This window comes from Pleurodeles waltl, chromosome 3_1 (assembly GCF_031143425.1).
Source record: "Pleurodeles waltl isolate 20211129_DDA chromosome 3_1, aPleWal1.hap1.20221129, whole genome shotgun sequence".
Classification (NCBI taxonomy): domain Eukaryota; kingdom Metazoa; phylum Chordata; class Amphibia; order Caudata; family Salamandridae; genus Pleurodeles; species Pleurodeles waltl.
The window spans coordinates 1,349,036,928-1,349,055,551 of NC_090440.1; the positions used below are offsets into that span (position 1 = coordinate 1,349,036,928).

The window sequence follows — 18,624 nt, forward strand, 5'->3', positions numbered from 1 at the left end:
TGCCAGGCATTCTTCTTGCTGTATTAAGCCATGTTGCCATTGTCATGTAGTAACATATATCTTATTTAAAAATTCTCCCCATAGAACCACCTTCACGGTTTCCCATTCATTCTCTCTAGTGTCAGTGGACCCACAGTTGTTTTGCAGATAAGTATCTACTGTGGTGCAATTTTTTTACAGGAATGCTGTGTCCTGCAACCCTTCTGGATTTACCTTCCATGTGAGAAAGCAAGCGACCCCATGTATACTCCACCAGGAGTAGTGTGTAGAATCAGAGAAACCTATTAAGATGTTGCTCCATCTGTATTTTTGTACATAGATCATAATCAATATAAAGTCTATTCTGCTATATGTCTTAAATGTGGCTCTTTAAGCTGGAATCAGGGCCTTCTAATTATCAACATAATTAGACCTTACTCAGTGACCTGGCATTTTTCCAGTTCAACTAAAAGTAGTTAATGCTTTGAATGCTGGTACTTTTAGTACTGTCTATAATGGGAAAAGCAAAATAAAACTACATCCGACAAGAGAGAGGTTGAGATCTCTACTTTAGAATCCTGCAACGTAATGTGATTATTTAACTATTGAATTCATTCACTGGATTGTTTACATAATGCAGAGGCCTTACTTTGGTTTAAACAAAATATATGAAGCACTTATAAATATTTCAGTAAAGCTGGTTACTTTCGTTTTTCAATGATGTGCTTGTATTAGTCTATATTTAGAAATTATTTTTAAACTATATGTATTGCATGTTGCTTATTATTTTGGCCTGGCACATTATTGAAAGCATGCCAGAGGGAAATAATCACTTCGGATTTCAAATTCTTTAATGGCAACACTGTGAAATCGCCTGCAATGACAAACATTTACTGTCCTGGCCAGGCCTTATGTTTTCCCCTTATCAGTACATACTTTAAACAGCTCATGTGAGAAGAAAGCACTTTGGAACATGTTCTACAGCAGCCCCAATGACCCCTGACTGATAAACGTCAGTAAACAAAGACATAAAGGCAATGTTAAGAATACATTTTTTGTACAAAGTTTTACTTAACGATCATGTGTTTGCCTTTGCAGTATCTTAAAATGTGAATAGTGGACTGGCATTTTTCTATCTGGGAAAGGTGGCAAGGCTACTTCTACTCCAGTAACTTCTATGCTGTCTCTTCCCTCTAAGATATGCAGTGCTCTGTGGAGAAGGCTTTCTCTGGGGGCACCTCCACACCCACTCCTATAAGGTGTCTGGCATGCTCAAACTGAAAAGAAACAAATAATTTATTTTGTTTCTTATCTGTCTGAGGCCAGCGCTGGCTGCGTCATCTCAAAGCAGGCAGCACACTGCAGCTGCTTTAGAGAGACACTGCACAGACAAGCTGAGAGGGCTCCCATTCTGTACAGAAGACCCCCCCCACCGCACTATGGATGCTGCGAGGGTGTTTGTTATGCCCCTGCCCTAGGTTCTCCCAGAGGCTCATGGAGGAGGCCAAGTGCCCCTTCCCCTAAAATGGGTTTTCTGCCACCATCCGCCTCCTTCCAGGACCAGGCCCAAAACGTAGGGTCGGAAGGGGAGGAGGGGAGTAATTATTTGAATACCGCAAATTTGTGCAAAATTATTTTACTACGTTTTTTGGCCTTGGGTTGGGTCCCTTTGGGACCACCTATCATCAGGCCTTGGGGGTCAGGGTATCCGTACCCTGGCCTTTTATGTCTTTTTTTTCCCTTTTTTCATCACTCGAGACAGAGTCCCAAGTCCTAAGATGACTGACGTCACATCATTGTTCATGTGGCAGCAGCCAATCAGATCTCATCTTGAGATCTATCCCGTCCACTGAGTCCCTGTAGTGTGATATATACATTTTTTTTGGCCTTAATTGATCAAAAACTACTGAATAGATTTCAACCAAATCACAAAAAGCATACTTTCTGCACCAAGATCTAGCTTTCTGCCAAATTTGATGTAACTCCAACCAGCTGTTTTTACAGTATCGCTGTTCAATTTTCCTACTGAAAAATGAATGAGAAAAATGTGTTTTGGGACTTCCCCTTTTTCTTGGCCCCCACCTCACGGATCACCCCGAAACTTTCCAGGAAGGAGCCGAGTTGCATGAGTGTTTTTTTGTTGTACTTTTTGTGAAAATTCGTCAAATGCCCCAAAGTAATTTGAACATTTTTAAAAATGCTATTCCTATGGAAACGTACATCAAAGTATAACTACCCTGTGGTGACTGCAACTGTGTGCTATATTGCTTCCTTTCCGTCATTTACTCTTTCTTTTAATATAACAAATACATGCCAAAATCTCTATTACAGGTGTTTGTTTAATTCTTTTGTTTGTAAGGTATCACACAATATCTTCTTTCCTCACAAACACTCTGGGCCGCATTATGACCCTGGCGGTCACCAGACTGCCATGGTCACGGTCGGTTTGACCGTGACATTATGGCTGTGGTGAAAGCGCCGAGGTCGTACCCCCGGCACCGCCACATTTCGGCTGCCAGACGGCCTGGCGGTGCCGGTGCTCCCAATCCGCTAGGACAGTGATGCAAGCAGTGCTGCCCTGGGGATTACAACCCCTCTCTCCTCTGGCGTTTACATGGCAGTTCCACTGCCATGTAAATGCTGGTGGAGACATGGTACTGGGGGCCCCCCTGGCCAGCACCGTCATGCAAATCACAATGGGTGGTGATGCACCTGACGCACAACAGCATTACGCCGGGCGTAATACGAGCTGGGTTAATGTTGTGCATTTCCCGCCCACCAAACTCCTAATGAGGACCTCAGTGTTTTGCTCTAAAATTCCTACTGTAATTGCAGATTTGGGTCGATGTTTTAGCAACAGACTTAGGCTTGACGGATATCAGATTCCTGACCTTGGACCTAAAAGTGCAGTGCTATCCGTCACTTGTCAGAGACGGGGCCCGTCTATCTTACGAGGGATGTATGTTTGCAAACATAAATAAACTGTTGTGTGTTTTCCATCATTCAAGTATCAGATGTGTTTTTGTTATCACATCTCTGACATGTGCGACTAGCATTATATGTCTTTTCTTTGGTATTCCTCAAGAGAGCAATGATTGGAAGAAGGAAGTGGACGAAAAGTTAATATTTTAATGAATTGCCATTGTTTTTATTTCTCTGAGAGGAAACGCTCTGCCTTCTGTTGGTTCGCAACGCGAGCCTTGGTGCAGGAGCGGCTAGGGTAATGTACAGGATATTCTCCAGATGGAGGATGGTCATTTTACCTTCCTGCAGAATGGAGGGAGGAAGTGGGAAAACTATGGTTCCGCCCTGGAACCAGGTGCACCTCAGAAGGGTAACCACTGGCACGAGGTAGAAATGACCCACAATGACGGCTTTACCGGTAATTAAACCAGAATTCAAAGCTCCATGTTAGTTAGTAGTGCACATAAATTGACGGTAGGCCCAAGTCAAAGGAGTCAGACCCCGAGGTTATGAAGTGAGGTTGTTCTCTCGAGGTCGCACTGCACGAGAAAGCGCCCGCAAATGCCTCTGTAAGAAACCCTGTATGTGCCAGCTTCCGCATCACGTGAGCCTTGGCAATAGATGTTAACTTGCAATGTCAATAAAGCATGCATGTATTGTACAGTCAGTCTGAGAGGGCGGGGGTGGTGGGGTTGCGGTGACTGGCCTCAGACCTCTCATCTCTTGGGTGTCAGGCGCCCACGGTGATGGGATTCGGAGGTCAGGTGTTTGCAGACACCCCTGTTTTGAGAGTGTTCATTAATCATTAACCCCGAGGTGTCTTGAGGAGGAGCAGTCTTTGCGCTGTACTTTGCACCTCGGTGCAGCAGGAGGAACCCTGAAGAAGCGCCAGCCATGGAGAGGGTGGAAGGTAAGGAGACGTGCCTCGGTGTGAGGGAGAGTGAAAAACTGGGCCCGGACGAAGAACGACCGAGTGAAGAGGGAGGACGGTGCAGGAATGGGGTGATAGGTGTTAAAGCGGGGTCTCTGGAGATGTGCGGGCTAGGCAGCGAGATTAGGCCTTGGTTGCGAGCGACTGACTCAGTGAGGAAAGAAGGTGCAGGAATGGAGGGAACGGGTGGCGAGAGGCTGTCTCCGGAGATGAGGGGGCCTCAGTGTGCGCAAGGAGGCGAGAGACTAGGCCCTGGATGCGAGCGAGTCAGCGAGGAAGGAGGGAAGCCGCAGAATTGAAGAAGAGAGGAAAAGAGTCCTTCCCTCTCACCGCCTCCCGCTCTGTTCCTGCTCTCTGGATTGGCGGGGCCTCCGTGTGAGGGAAAAGGTGACAGCCTGGGCCCTGGAGTGGTGAGCGGCTCAGTGAGGAAGCGGAGGACCTACAGAAATGGAGGAGAAAGAGGATGTGATAGCGCTATGGGGTGACGGAAAAGGAGGGCCGGGGGGACCGAGGGGAGAGAGGTAGTAAACGATGGGGCCCTGTGAGGGTGGAAGGGACGCGTTGCAGGAATGGAGGAGAGCAAGAGAGACTAAGCCCACTAGATAAGCGGGGGCCTCCGTAACGAATGGGGGAAGCTACAGGGATGGAGGAGAGAGATGAGAGATGCCTGCCAGCCATGGGTGGTGTGAAGGGAAAGCAGCTCACCGAGGCGGAAGGATGCGCAATAGGGTGACCAGACGTCCCGGATTTCCCCGGATAGTCCCGGTTTTTAGAGGACTGTCCTGGTGTCCCGACGCTTCTCCTAATTTTGAATAAGTGTCCCGGTTTTTGGGACAGAGGTCATATTATTAAATAAATGACCCGGTTTTTGGGACAAAGGTCATATTATTAAGTAAATGTCCCGGTTTTTTGGGACAAAGGCCAGATCATCTAGGGAAGCATAAGTTAAAGAGGCCACAAAGTATGAAATAATGAAAGAAATGTATCTGTTACTGTATACACACATACACGTATAGGCACACATTCAAAAAGCTACGCATAAAGCCGGGACAGGCCAGATATAAAAGTGACAGTAATGTCTTTAGTCCTTCTTTTATGTCTGACCTGTCCCGGTTTTTGTTCCTCAAAAGCTGGTCACCCTAGCAGAGAGGAGGGGGGCACGGTCTAGAGCTGTATGAGGAAGAAGAGTGGGCGTAGTGCTCCCACAAAGAACTGAACGGCTTTTAGGCTCTTGGGCAAGGAAATCAATAAACCTAACCTTCATGATTTCTCGCAGCCAAGTTATCAGAGAGTTCATCTTGGTTCTGTGAGCTTCTCTGGGTAAAAGTTAGAGTTAACTGTGAAGGTGCCCGGCTATGCTTAAATGTACATGTTATTTTCTGATACTGTGGTGAATTGTGTCGGTGGTTCTAGTTCTTGGCTGTCAGCGTGTTTACAGAGAGAGGGTATCTGGTGCCAGCTTATTAGTGGGTTTCACGCAAAGGTTACCAGCAGTTGTGTAGCTAGAAGCCACGGGGTAGAAAGGATTTGGGATGCCGCGTCACCATCACAAGTGAAGTTGTGAAATCAGCAATATTGGGGCGCACAGGCTCCCTCACAGGGCTCCTCCACCCTCCGCCCCATTGTGGCTACCACACTGGTTGTCAGTGTGTTTTCCATTGTGAGGTTTTCTGATGCTAGGTTATCAGTGGCTTTTACAGTGAGGGATTTATTTGGGCCTAGGTTACCAGTGTGTTTAAATTAGGATTATTTCCTGATGCTGGGCTATCAGTCATTTCAGCAGTAGGGGCTTCAGATGCGGGGTTATTCATTGGGTTTCATGCTGAGGGGTCTATCTACTTTGAGTTTAATACTAAAAGGTACCCAGCTTACACCTTAACGCCTGTCTTTTTCACGCATCTTAGCTTGAGTTGTGGGGCTGGGAGGTTGGAGCGGGAAACGGCCTTTGGTTGAGAGGTAGTTATCCTGGCATGTGACTGTCCCTGCCCAGCCCTAACAACCTATCGAAAAACATCTTATTTTTCTCTACGCCGGCCATCTCTTTTTAAGCGCCATAAGGCAGTGAACTCTGCTTGTTATGAAAGCGCTGCAGTCATACAGAGGAGCATTGTAAGCCCATGACCTCTGACCCCTTGTTTTCTTTTACCTCACAGGGACCGGAAATGACAACGAATTGACACGGTAGGTTTTGCACTCGTGCCCCTTCCAGAAATATGCAGGTTATGGCTGCTTATTATTGAATTAGAAGCTGGAGGGTGGACGCTTGAGGGGAGGGAACTGTGAAGGCGCAGCGGAAGTCTCCGGCGTGGTGGCAGCTCCCAGGAATACATTATGCGTTACTGCGAATCCATGTGGTAGTGGCGAGTGACGGTGCCTGGAGCAGGGCCAGGCCTGCTGTGTGGGTGATTGAAGACTGGGTCTGATAACACCCGTAAAAACCCCTACGGTCACAGAGGAGCTAGTAATTTGTCCAATGCTACAGCAGTGGCCTGTACCCAGTGTGTCATGGGCCCTAGGGAAAATAAGGGAATTGCCCCCCTCCGGCTGCTGTCTGGATTACAAAATACATCAATAATCAGGGCTGAGTGGACTCATCAGGCCTCCGGAGCCCGGTATCACCTCACCTGCTGCACTAATGGAAGCGTCACCCCTATGCTGCAGGTATGTGAATCCTTTCATACTCCGGGTTTATGTTGCATCGGTGATCTTTTTTGCACGTGGCTATGGCAGGATGGCTCAGTACGTTCCTGAGTCTCGTGTCATCATGTTTGAGGGGACTTGTGATGTCTCTGTAAGTGTCAGTTCTGAGGGACGAGGGTGCGGTTATTTTTGGATTGCATTGGTGACTAGGTGTGATGATCTTCAGGTTCCTTTGCTGAAAGGTGATAGTTCTCTGTCACACCTGTGATCTGTTTGCATCATTTTTTCGGTGGCTTGAGCAACTCCCTAGATTCCTGTCCCGACAGGCTGCTGTGCTCTTCTTGACCATGCGTGGTGAGCTGTGATGTTCTCTAGGTTCTGATCATGTGAAGCGATGGCGCTGTGCTGCACTTTTTTAGGCCTTGGTGGCAGACAGCTTTACCAGTCAGTATGAAGACCTATTGTTTCCAATACATAATATATACTTGGGCCCTCATTATGAGTGGCCTACTGAATGGCTGATGTTTATAAGATGTCAAAAAATCCAACTCTGCCTGGTCAGAGTTTATCGAGTGCGCTAAATAATACAAAATATCTAGTGTTTGGGGAATAACATGCAGATTTTGGTTCATATGCTGTGGTCACTTCCAGGTGTTTTTTCCCACCAATAAATATGTCCAGGTTTAACCTGCCAATATTTATCACAAAAGTCATAATTGCAATATGTGTAGTAAGAGCAGGCCAATTATAGCGAGGGTGTTAGGTGGGTTTGCCTCAGCCCCTTGCTCATGATTGTAATGCCTTGTTTAGGTCCTGGCTAATGCAGCCTTGGCTGTCTGTGGATGACCTATTGTTTATAATACATAACATATACTTAGAATGGGCTTTGGGACAACCCTTTGCTTCAGACTGGATGGCCTTGTTGTCTATTTCAGGTTATGCAGAGGCTATGTAGTCTAATTAAGGACAACCGAAAATCAATTGATTTTGAGCGGCATCATTTAAATCAAAAGATATTTCTTTCTGATGTTCCCCTGAACACGCCATAGTGAATGGTAATGTACTATGAGTCTCATGAGTAGATTTAACAATGTACCGTCTACCGCCCTGACTTATTGCATCTTTGTTTTCTCTTTTGCTGACCACCACAATTGGTGTGCCATTTTTAAGTCTCCTGAAGCACTCAAAGTGGCTAACTCAAATGCCTTTCCCTTAGCAGACGCATTCACCGTTAAATGTCTTCATCACAAGTCCACTGTGTTTTTTATAGACCTGTTAGCTGGAGTCAGGCACCTTCCAATCAATAAATGGACTCCAGTCATCACTGAGGAGAAACTGTTTCCGACCAAGCCCTGGATTGTCTTTTACCACATCCTTTCAAAAAAGGTTGATTAGACCTGCAACATAAACATAAATTATTTTTTTCTCTATTTCTCTTCTTGTCCTGTAAATAAGGGTGGTCTCACTGCTCCTATCTGCGTAGGTTCTGGGTGAGAGGGTCCTCCCTTTCATCTTTGATTTATCTAGATTCTTATACCAAACCCTTCCTGCAAACCTCTTCTTTTCGCCTTTCCTCTTGTGTAGTCAATGATCTAATTGTAAAATTAAATCAACCAAGTCCTCAAAACCGATTGCATGATTAAGAATTAGGGCGAAAATACCCTTCAACCCCCTAATGAATAAGGATCCTTTCTTTCCTGCGTGCCAGTCTGCCTCAATTGCTAATCGATTAAATAGTGTTAAATAAGTACGAAGAATAATTGCAGTCCCCCCCCCCAGTTTTTGGGTTCACACGTCTGGTGCAGGTCTTGCATGGCCTTAACTTTTCTTTGTGGGGCAGATGTGTCTAATCTTCTAGTGCCTGTGACCTGGTTTCCTCCTAGAGCAATAACCTCCCAGACCCCCTGCTTTTGCTCCCCGGTTGCCCCCTACTGCAGTTTTGTAGGCTGTGTCATTATCTTGGACAGAGGCTTTACATACATGACCACAGCTATCATGTTCTATTTGGTTCTGTCTGCTGACAAGAATTCTCTTCTCCCTTTTCTTGATGCTGTGGCTACACTGGTTGAGTGACGCATAATTTACCACTGGTTCATGTTTTCCGTCCGGAATCAGTATTGCTTGCCAATACGGCTATATGTTGCTGACAACTAAATAAATGCATGTTGCTTTAAAAAAGGTAACAATTCACTCCCTACTGTCTGTGATAAAGTTTGTCTGTTGAAACGTTTCTTTTTTTCTTGTTTGAAAGCCTCATAATCATGAGATATTTTATGATCAAATGTCACTGAAGTTATATACCAAGAGGCAGCATCTCCAGTTTGGCATGATAAAATAAAAGCCACCTGGGATTCTGAAGTAGGGAACAAAGAAAGCCTACACAAAAAAGAAGACTGCAATGATTTAAAATATATTAAATGTAATTTCAGTCATATCTCTTGGGAGGGATCAGGGGGATAGCAATCGATGATGCCATCATAGAGGACCCTTGTTCCTCACTACTTGATGTTTTATCTACTTCTCTTTATACCAGCATCCAACTGTAAACGTGATGCAACATTAGACCCCGAAAGAGAGGGTGGACACTGTATCTGAGAAGCATACGCCATTTCAGACTTTTGCATAAGATCTAAGACTTGTTTTAACCACTGCTTTTCATCAGGTATATCTGCCAACTCTTTCTGCACACCAAACACCATGTGACCCAGATCAGCTCACGTGAAATTATTCACCTCAATGGTGCCCTGGCGGGAAATAAACATGGCTTCCCAATCTGTCACAATAAAGAAAAGATGTTCCTTAGTTTCACCTCAGGGGTGCCATGTTCGACAACGCCAGTTCTCACTGCGTCCTTCTAAAAGCCCCCCAGAGCCAAATCTTACATAGAAGGCTCGAGAGAACTCAAGGGAAAAAGGGGAATGGAGCTGAGAGAAAAAGCAGCTGATAGGAGAAATAGTTTCTGTGTTTTAATGTCTAACAAGTCAGTTAGGAACAGCTTAACCCTTGTAACCAGTCGGTTACTTAAGCCAACTTCAACATGCTTCAAACAAATGTCTTTTGGCTCATATTCATGATAGCAAAATTCTTGAAGTCTTTTCGACAAATGCGAACAGACTAGTTTCCAACATAAGCAGTGCAGAAAACTTCTGCCATTGTCTCAGTGAACTAAAAAGGTCACCTTGAGCATAAATCTGCAAAGCTATTCCAAAACCAGTTCTCCAAGTTCCAACAAATTTTCAGTACGAGAAAGTTCGGGCTCCTAGCTATCAGCAAACCACTTAAACAGTTGGGAAGCAAGAACCGTGACGTCAGAGCTTCTTTTATGCCAGGATGTCATGCCAACAACTTGATCTCATTGCTAGAACTCTCACGATTCCAGTCTAACTTGTCTTTACCCTTACTTGGTACTTCAGTCCATACCGGATTCAGAGGGAGCATACGCGTCTTTGAAGTATTCATAGTTTGCTCCTCGGACCCAATACAGCATGTTTTTCCATTCTAGGCTTTACATCATTTAGTATCTGATAAATCATGTTAAGGTAGGAATTATCTACATTTTTGCCTGAGCGCTCTCTGTCTCTCTATCCCTGACAGTAGGTTCATTTACTTGAAAGGCAATGGTGCACGGCTACACCTTTGATCTGTTTGCAAAGTCTTTGTGGTTTGGCAAGCAGCAGATTCCTGAAAACAACTTAAGAAACGATCATGATGTTTTATACATGCTATCTGCCTGCAAGGTGCTTGTGGACTGACAGCTCTGTAGGTCTGGTTCCTGAGATGCAACAGTGCTGGGTCAGACAAGTGGTACATTTGTGGTGGTTTGTTGTGGCTTTATATATTCCTGAGCTTTGAGGCTTAGGTGTTGTGACACACCTATGATCTGTTTACAAGGTGCTTCTGGTGCAGTGACTGTGGCATTGTGTCCCGAGAGGCAATGGGCTGTGTCACACGTGTTCAGTTTACATTGAGTCTGTGATGACCTGTGTTTGCTTTGTAGGTTCCTGTCCATTGAAGTGTAGGTGCTGTGTCACAAATATGATCTACGTGCGGGTTTCTTATGGTGAGGTGGCCATGTTGGTTTGTTTCCAGTGAGGCGAGGGTGTTTTTGCACACCTTTGTTGTTTGCTTTGCGCTTGTGAAGGCTTCTATATGCTCAAGGTTCCTGTCCTGAGAGGCAGTCATGCACGCTGTGCCACAAGTAGATTCTGTTTGCATTGTGTTCGTTGTAAGGCGTACTAGCTCTTTATGTTACAGTCTTGAAAGGCAGTGATGCTGTCACCTCTAATCTGTTTGCAAGGCGCTTATGATGCAGTGGCTCTGAAGTTTGTTTCCAGTGAGGAGTTGGAGCTGTGTCACACATAGCTCTGTTTGGATTGTGTTTGCCTTGACTTGTGAGGGACAGTGCTGAATTTCAGGTGGTGGTTGCATGTGGGGCCCACCTCCACTCATTTTAAGGGATCAGCACTTATTTGTCATCATCAGAGATCCAGAGCAGACAGGCAGAAAAGGGAGAAAGGTGACCGAAGAGAAAGATGGGGAGACAGTGACAAAGGGAGAAAACAGACATGAAAATGAACCGCAAAAGTGAGACAGAGGGGCAAGGAGTGGATGGTAGTTGATGAAAAAGGCATGAGTTTGAATTAATATTTGATATGCTTGGTGTTCAGCAACCCCAACACCCAGCAGCATCAGCAGCATTGGCAGCAGGCTCCTAAAGACAAATTTGAGCATTGGCACCTATTCCTTTACAGATAAAGCTCTGGTGCGGGTTCTGTAGGTCCCTGTCCTCAGAGGCGATGGTCGAGTGTCGCACCAATGCTCTGTTTGCATTGTTTGTAGTGCCTTTTGATGGCTGTGTATGTTGCAGTCCTGAAAGGCAAAGTTGCTGTGTTACACCTTTGATATGTCAGCAAGAAGCTTGTCGAGCTAAGACTGTGTAGTTTCTTGACTGGCGGGGGAAAGAAGCTGTGCCATCCCTGAGTCGTGATTGCGTGGTGCATATGTTGGTTCTGATGGTTGTGTCTATTACTGAAAACTCCCTCAGCGTCTACAGATATAGTTGTGTTGTGAAAATGTATGCCCTACAGCTCACTGAAAGATGTAGGGTATCTGTGAGAAGCTCATCTATGGCTGAGACTGACCACATTTACCAGATTAGGTCGAAGCTATATCAAGGTAAAAAACACACACCTACAACAAATGGCCCCGCGTTTAAATCCACAGCCAACAGTTGGCACTAATCCGCACCACAGACCCATTCCTTTGGGCAACCCACATTTATTCCATATTACAAGACCCCAACAGTGCTCGGATGCCAAGGAAATGGCAAACGCTGCAGTACACAAAAACTGCTCAAAGTGTATTCCGCTAAAAGCCTGGCAGGCCTGTGGTGTCAGCATTACAAAGTGTGCCACCTCCTCACATTTTTGCAGACTGACACAGAGGTGCTTTGCGTCAGATGCTGGAAGATACAGGTAGAAAGGGGTAAAGTTTCTGAACTTTCCATCACTTTGGAAATCTGTGAGATCTTGTCATCTGATATTCCTAGATTGCCTGGTCGAAATTCTTATGTCCAGCATATATATTGATTTTTATGCTACTTCATAAAGGAGCCTGGGTATTTCATACATATCGTTATATAATGTGGGGGTACCTGGCGTTGTAGTTGAAGGTACATGTGTCTATCCCTTTTATTTTAATTCTTACTTACTTGTTACCTCCCAAATCTGCCCTGGTGTTGCTGGGGTGACGGTTGTGGTGGTACACTAGGGTGGTATTGTAGGGACTGGTGATATTTCTTATCGGGTTCCTAATTTTGTGCCAGGTCCAAGGACTGTCCCAGTGCTTGTGTGAAGCAGAAGAGTCCAGCTCAGATTGAGATAGATAATAGCCCCAGTTACCAAAATAAAAGTGGCTCTCATTGGTGATTTAGAAAGCTAAAAAGTGGCCCTTGTTTGCAAATTGGGGCAATTCTGAATTTCTAAAGGCCTCCTGTATAAGTCTTTTGAGCGGGATGAGAGTTTGCTTGGATCAAAGTTTGCTGCAAGCTATGTCTTTTTTAATAACAGGGAAATCAACAGTAAAAATCGGCCCAGCAGCCGAAAAAACAGGCCCACACACTGACAGATGAGGCCGGCCCATCGGGCACTGCTTGATTGCTTTATGAGCCAGTCGACCTTGGAAGAGTCTTACCCAACATTGTCTCACTCTCTGGTTTGTAGCTTGACTGCGGTTATCCGTTGTGGGTCACCCACGTGCTGCCCACTTGCTGCCTTACTTATGGTATGAACAGTAGGGGTTTTAACAGGTCCTGCCATCTTCGGGTCTGTCTCCAGTTTTAAAGATTGCAAGCAACAAGAAATGTCTGGGGGAATATGTCCAGCATTGACTTGAACTAGACTAGTTCTGTTTGTCCACTTCTTGAGTCCTGGAGAGTCTAGTTCCACCTCCCCGAGAAGTCCTTTTCCTGCTACAGACCTTCAAAGCCAGACCCAGAGCCCTTCAGGGCCTTAGCCTATCAGATTCACTCAGTCACTGCCACTCAGTATGCTCTACCGAAGCAGAACTTATATCTTTCTTGCCACGAGCCATGTGAATGTCCTCCTGCCTTTTTACTTGGACACACCAACTCTAGCACATCACACCCAAGGTTGTTTTGCTGCATGTAATAGTGTGTGTGTGTATGCAGGGAGTGGAGACAAAGGGCAAAGTGACACCGCACTTACCTTTATGCTTATTGTTCATTTTAGGAAATTTCAATTCAACCCAAAGCTAGGGATTGACAACCCGGTACTGTCCCTGACGGATGACATCGGTGAGTCCGTATTTGCAATTTGATTCGCATTGGGACTATTTTTCTTGAGGATGGGCATGGAGGGAGGAGGAATACAACCACGGCAGGCTTATGGCAAGCGATAAGTCATTCATGTGGGGCAGGAAATCCGCTGGTCTGCTTTGTATAAATTCATATGTAATCTTAGGTGAATGTTACTTACTGCTAGGAGTGGGGATGGGATATGGAAGTTGCGTTAAGAGAACTTTGGAGTCTTGGGCCATAATTTTTTCAAGGCACATAAGAAAGGTCAAAAAATATATCTTGGAACAAGTTAGGTATCTTCATTCGGTGAATACATACCATACTAATTTCTTCCCTCAGAGTCCGAGGGTCCTCTAAAGCCCCGTTTCTGCTCACTGACCAAGTCAGAAGGAGGTACCTTTGGTTTCTTCCTGCGTCAGGAGCTTGGTGGCGTCGGACATGTCATCCGACAGGTGGAGGTCGACGGTCCGGCTCAACATGGCGGGCTGCGGGATGGAGATCGGCTCCTGGAGGTGAACGGGGAGTACGTAGACGACATGAATCCCATGAAGGTAAGGAGAGATACTTTGCACCCAGAACCACGGTCCGGTGCTGGTGGAGCCCATACTCTGTTGCCTGTTTCTACTCTCCACCCTGCTTCTCCAGCAGCTGACTCCGCTGGAGTTACACCTAAAAGAGTGCGATTAAATATTACACACTGAATAGTAATTTTCAACTAATGTGCGCTCCATTTTTAGACATTTGTAGCCCGAGTCACCTTTTTTTTTGCACTGCTGCTGAAGCATCTCAGACCTACACAAACGCTTTTCTACCGTGTTGCACCGGACCAAGGCCCATATTTATACTTTTTTAGCGCCGCATTTGCGTCATTTTTTGACGCACAAGCGGCGCAAACTTACAAAATACAATTGTACAATTGTATTTTGTAAGTTGTACAATTTTTGTAAGTTTGCGCGGCTTTTGCGTCAAAAAATGACGCAAATGCGGCGCTAAAAAAAAGTATAAATATGGGCCCAAATGCGAAGCAGCGCAGGCGTTCTCAAGACAAACAGCCTGCAATCTTTATTTGCTGAAGAGAAAATGCTTGCGCACTTTTTAATCCCTTTGACAACATTTGGTTCCAGACTTTTTTAACGGTCCAGGTACACGCCATCCACCTAATTCTCCCGGTCACATCTCAGAAAAATAAGTAAATAGGGTAACGTGACAACATCTGTCCTGTACCAACAATGCAGATTGATGCTTAGACTGCACCTTTCCAATTTGTCTACAACATGTTCCCTTATATTCGTCTTCCAGTGAATGATGTCAACATAAATATTAAAACCAAGCAGACATAAAACAACATTCTGTAATGCGTAATAGTGATTGTGAGAAATGCTGAATGGTTTGTGTGGCTATCGGTAAATGATGTCACAATAGGTAGAAAACACAAAGAGACATCAAACAAAAGCACATTCAAGAATACCTGTTGGTGATTGTTAGAGATGAAGCCCCTCTTAAAATATTTTATTGTGTGGGATCAAAAGCAAACATTGCATTTATTCAGTGCATGGATAAAGTGCATTTTGGCAGCGCAATGCATGAAAAAAGAAACACAAAAAGAAGAAAAGAGCATTATAGTAACCAGAAAATACTTGCAAGGCATCCTAAAAATTACAAACAAAATAACTTCGATAAGAATTGTATAACTTACTATCCCTCCAGGCGTTCATCAAAATCATGCCAAATCGCTTGGAATTTACCCAGACAATTGTTTCTCATGGCATGTAAAGGTTCAAACATTCTCTCACGGACCATTTTAGAATGCCAACACTCCATGGTTGGAATTTCATACGATTTTCAAGGTTGAAGGACAAGAGATCGTGAAAATGAAATGACAATATATATTAAATACTGTGCAGATTTTGGAAGATCTCTCACAGTAACCTAATAGCGCTATGTATGGGTCAGACTGAATATTTGTCCTGAGCCTATTCAGTGCTTAATTTGTGCTTGTTGTTTCCGGTGCTGAGCACCGGCACTTATTTTTGAGGGCCGGGGCTTATTGTTCTGCCTCAAGCATTTACTGCGAGCAAAAGACACATATGGGAAAGACGGAGGAAGAGAAAAACGAAAAAGCGTCACAAAGGGAGAAAGTAGAAAGCTGCTAGAGTGAGCTGAGGGGGCAGAGAGTGGCTGTAAAAGGATGGAAGAGGCCCGAGATGGCTTCAGGATTACGCCCCCTCAGTATTCCGTGTTCCGGCACCGGCACGTTTTTATTTACAAATTAAGCTCTGTGGCAAATAGATTAGGATATTTCCTTCCTTGCAGGGCAAGTGAGAAAAAACTGTAACCAACCCATGACATTAGTTCGGCATCTAAAACATACCCAGGCAGCGCGGGATCAATATTATCCAAGGCAATAGAAGTATAATACCGCATCTTGTTTAAAAAAGGACATCCTTTCAAAATGTCCGACAGCAGCAATCTGTGGCCCATTGTACAGGTCACTTGCCATTGACCAGAGGTTATAATGCAATCCGTAGCTTTCGGGATTCTACATAAAATGTTGGGGACCGCTATTCGATGAAGACTTTGATGCAGCACGTGACACCATCTCTCCATCCGAAGTAACTTAACATTCATGTAAGCAAAGACCTTCATCGCAGGAGAAACATGTTTTTATAGACATTAAGGACTGCATTAAAAAAACTGTTTTTTTTCCTTTTACTGGATGGACGCTTCAAGTGTACTCGAAAATCTTTCCTGTAATAGATGTTTATAGTGCTTGATTTGTGCCAGGGCTTACAGGTGCGCCCACTGACTCTCATTTCTGGGGACTGACCCCATTTTTTCCCTCAACAAACTGTGATGCAGAACAAGACGGAGGACATCACAAAAGGGGGGAAGAAAGCAGAAGAGAGTGGTGGAAAACAGTGACAAAGGGAGAAAGCAGAGATGAAAAGAATTTGCCAAAAGGCAGTTTAAGAGGCAGGGAGTGTCGAGTGGTGGACTGAAGAGGAATGAGGTGGAACCAAGGCGATGTACTCTTGGCACTGGGCACCCCCACCAGAGGTGGCCCGTGGCACGGGCGAGCTAGGCTGCTGCCCAGGGCACCTGTGCACTGAAGGGCGCCAAGAGCCGCTGACAATATGTTAGGGCGCTGCCAAAATTGGGATTGTGTAAATTAAGGGAGCGAGAACCGTGGAACAAAAGCTAAACACTCAAAACCCGAAAAGTAAGGCAACAATGCGTTTTATAGCCTGCAGCAAATTAAGCCAACCCTATCCCCCCCACCCCCCCCCCTTCTGCTACTGATTTAAATATTCTTTTTTTTCGGGGCGGGGGAGAGAGCAGTTTTTAATTTGTAAATAAAAAGGTGCCGGTGCCCAAAGCCCTCCTCTTAAACACACGGCTGCTGCATTTAAATGTGCGAGTACGGAATTCTGAGGCAGAGTAATCCTGAAGCCATCTCGGGCCTTTTCAGTCCATTTATAGACATTTCCTGCACCTTCAGCTCACTCTTGCAGCTTTCTGGTTTCTCCCTTTGTGCCGCCTTTTCTTTTTTTCTCTTCCTCCGTCTTTCCCATACGTGTCTTTTGCTCGCAGTGAGTGCTTGAGGCATAGGAATAAGCACCGGCCCTCAAAAATAAGTGCTACTGCTCAGCACCGGAAACAATAAGCACAAATTAAGCACTGGGAAAGAGTGATGTGAGTTGGAGCACTTATTAGGTCCCTGCTGTGTGGGACGATCTGAGACTGGGGCGAAGGGCACCCTGTGTGGTGGCCTGCTGATGGACAGCCGACTGATGTCAGGGATCTGGCCGATGCAGAGGAGGGGGGAGGGGTTTTCCGCTTTCTGGTGTAGGGAGTCATTGCTACGTGGATATTCTCACTTTCTTTACACACCTTCGCTGTCTCTCTCTCTCTCCCTTTCTTTCTTTCTCTCTCTCTCTCGCGTTCTCTTTCTCTCTCGCTCTCCTTCTCTCTCTTCTCGCTCCCTCTCTCGCTTTCTCTCTCTCTCGCTCTTTCTCTCTTTCTCACTCTCGCTCTCTTTCGCTCTCTCGCTCTCTTTCGCTCTCTATTTCTCACCCCTTCTCTCTCTTGCTCTGTTTAACTCTCTCACTCTTTCTCTCTCTCTCTTGCTCTCTCTCCCTCTCTATCGCTTGCTTTCTTTCTTTCTCTCTCTCTCTCTCTCTTTCTCACTCTCTCGCGCTCTCTCTCTCTCTCTCTCTTTCTCGCTCTCCTTCTCTCTCTCTCGCTCCCTCTTGCTCTTTTTCTCGGACCTCCTCTCGCTCTCGCCCTCTTGCTCTCTTCGTATAACCCACAGGAAGGCAGTTCTGTCCTCTGGTTGCGTCACGACTGAGGCCAGGTTGTTCAGAAGCTCGTTTCATTTGTGCATGCACCCTTATCAGAAGGCCTAAAAGTTCAGTAATTAGAGTTGAAACCGACTGTATTTTATACATAGTGTAAACTGTAAACGTATTTTTTATCTTCATGTAGCAATGACGTACATCAGGTTATTATCTTGCTTTATCGTTCTGTTTCCCCAAAACGAGCGACTCTAATCTAAGATCGTATTAAGGGTAGGGTCATTCGCTAGAAAGATTCACTGGTCAGGCCAGACCACCGCTATTAATATCTTGAGTATCAGTGAGACACCCCGTTGTGTTTTTTTCAGTCTGCGAATTCTGTTTTTTATTTTCTTCGCAAAGCGACTTATTTAAGAGTTAACCTTTGCTCTGCTAACTTCCAGTGGTACTTTGCTTCGACTCCATGAGCAATGTTATAACAGTGATTAATGTACATCTAATACACCCTTCAGCTTTTGTAGGTTTTGTATGACATACGTAATTTAAATTAATCATTTTTTTAAACTAGCTTCTAGTCTTTCAATATAGGGCAACTGTTACCTTCTCATAACTTGCTCTTGTATAGCGTTTTATTCTTCAGTTCGGCCATTTCGTAGCACAGGTGCTATTTTACCCAATTTAGGGTCGTATTTATAGGCCCCTAGCGCCACAGGAGCTACTTTTTGTGGCTTACCGCCACCTTGTAAATACGGCCCCTTCCCACGCAGCACTGTGCGTGGAAGGGATGTGCAATGGGTGTTGCTGTGGGCTTGCCAGAGCAACACCCATTTTATTTTGACGCTGCCTCAGATTTATGAAATCTCGTAAACCTGAGGCAGTGCCAAAATCTAACACCACCCCCGGGGGTGGCGCTAGCAGGGCGCAACAAGGAGAAATACTTTGATTACTCCTCGTTTTTTGCTTTTTCTATGTGTACTGTATTCTGCCGCACGCATAGA

General features: G+C 45.2%; 1 protein-coding gene across 3 annotated transcripts in view; it reads left to right on the top strand.

Annotated features, from left to right (window-relative positions):
* The first annotated feature begins 3,647 nt into the window (after positions 1–3,647).
* The window catches only part of NHERF4 (NHERF family PDZ scaffold protein 4), a 35,732-nt gene continuing 20,755 nt past the window's right edge, over positions 3,648–18,624 (top strand). Inside the window, exons 1-4 of one of the 3 annotated variants that reach the window (XM_069224835.1) lie at positions 3,648–3,853; positions 6,028–6,055; positions 13,264–13,328; positions 13,671–13,882. In XM_069224835.1, coding sequence (XP_069080936.1) covers positions 3,838–3,853; positions 6,028–6,055; positions 13,264–13,328; positions 13,671–13,882 — 321 coding nt within the window. In that variant the 5' untranslated portion in view covers positions 3,648–3,837. Of the gene's footprint in view, positions 3,854–6,027; positions 6,056–6,089; positions 6,536–13,263; positions 13,329–13,670; positions 13,883–18,624 lie in introns of those variants that run through there. The other 2 variants (XM_069224837.1, XM_069224836.1) reach the window with 2 other exon arrangements.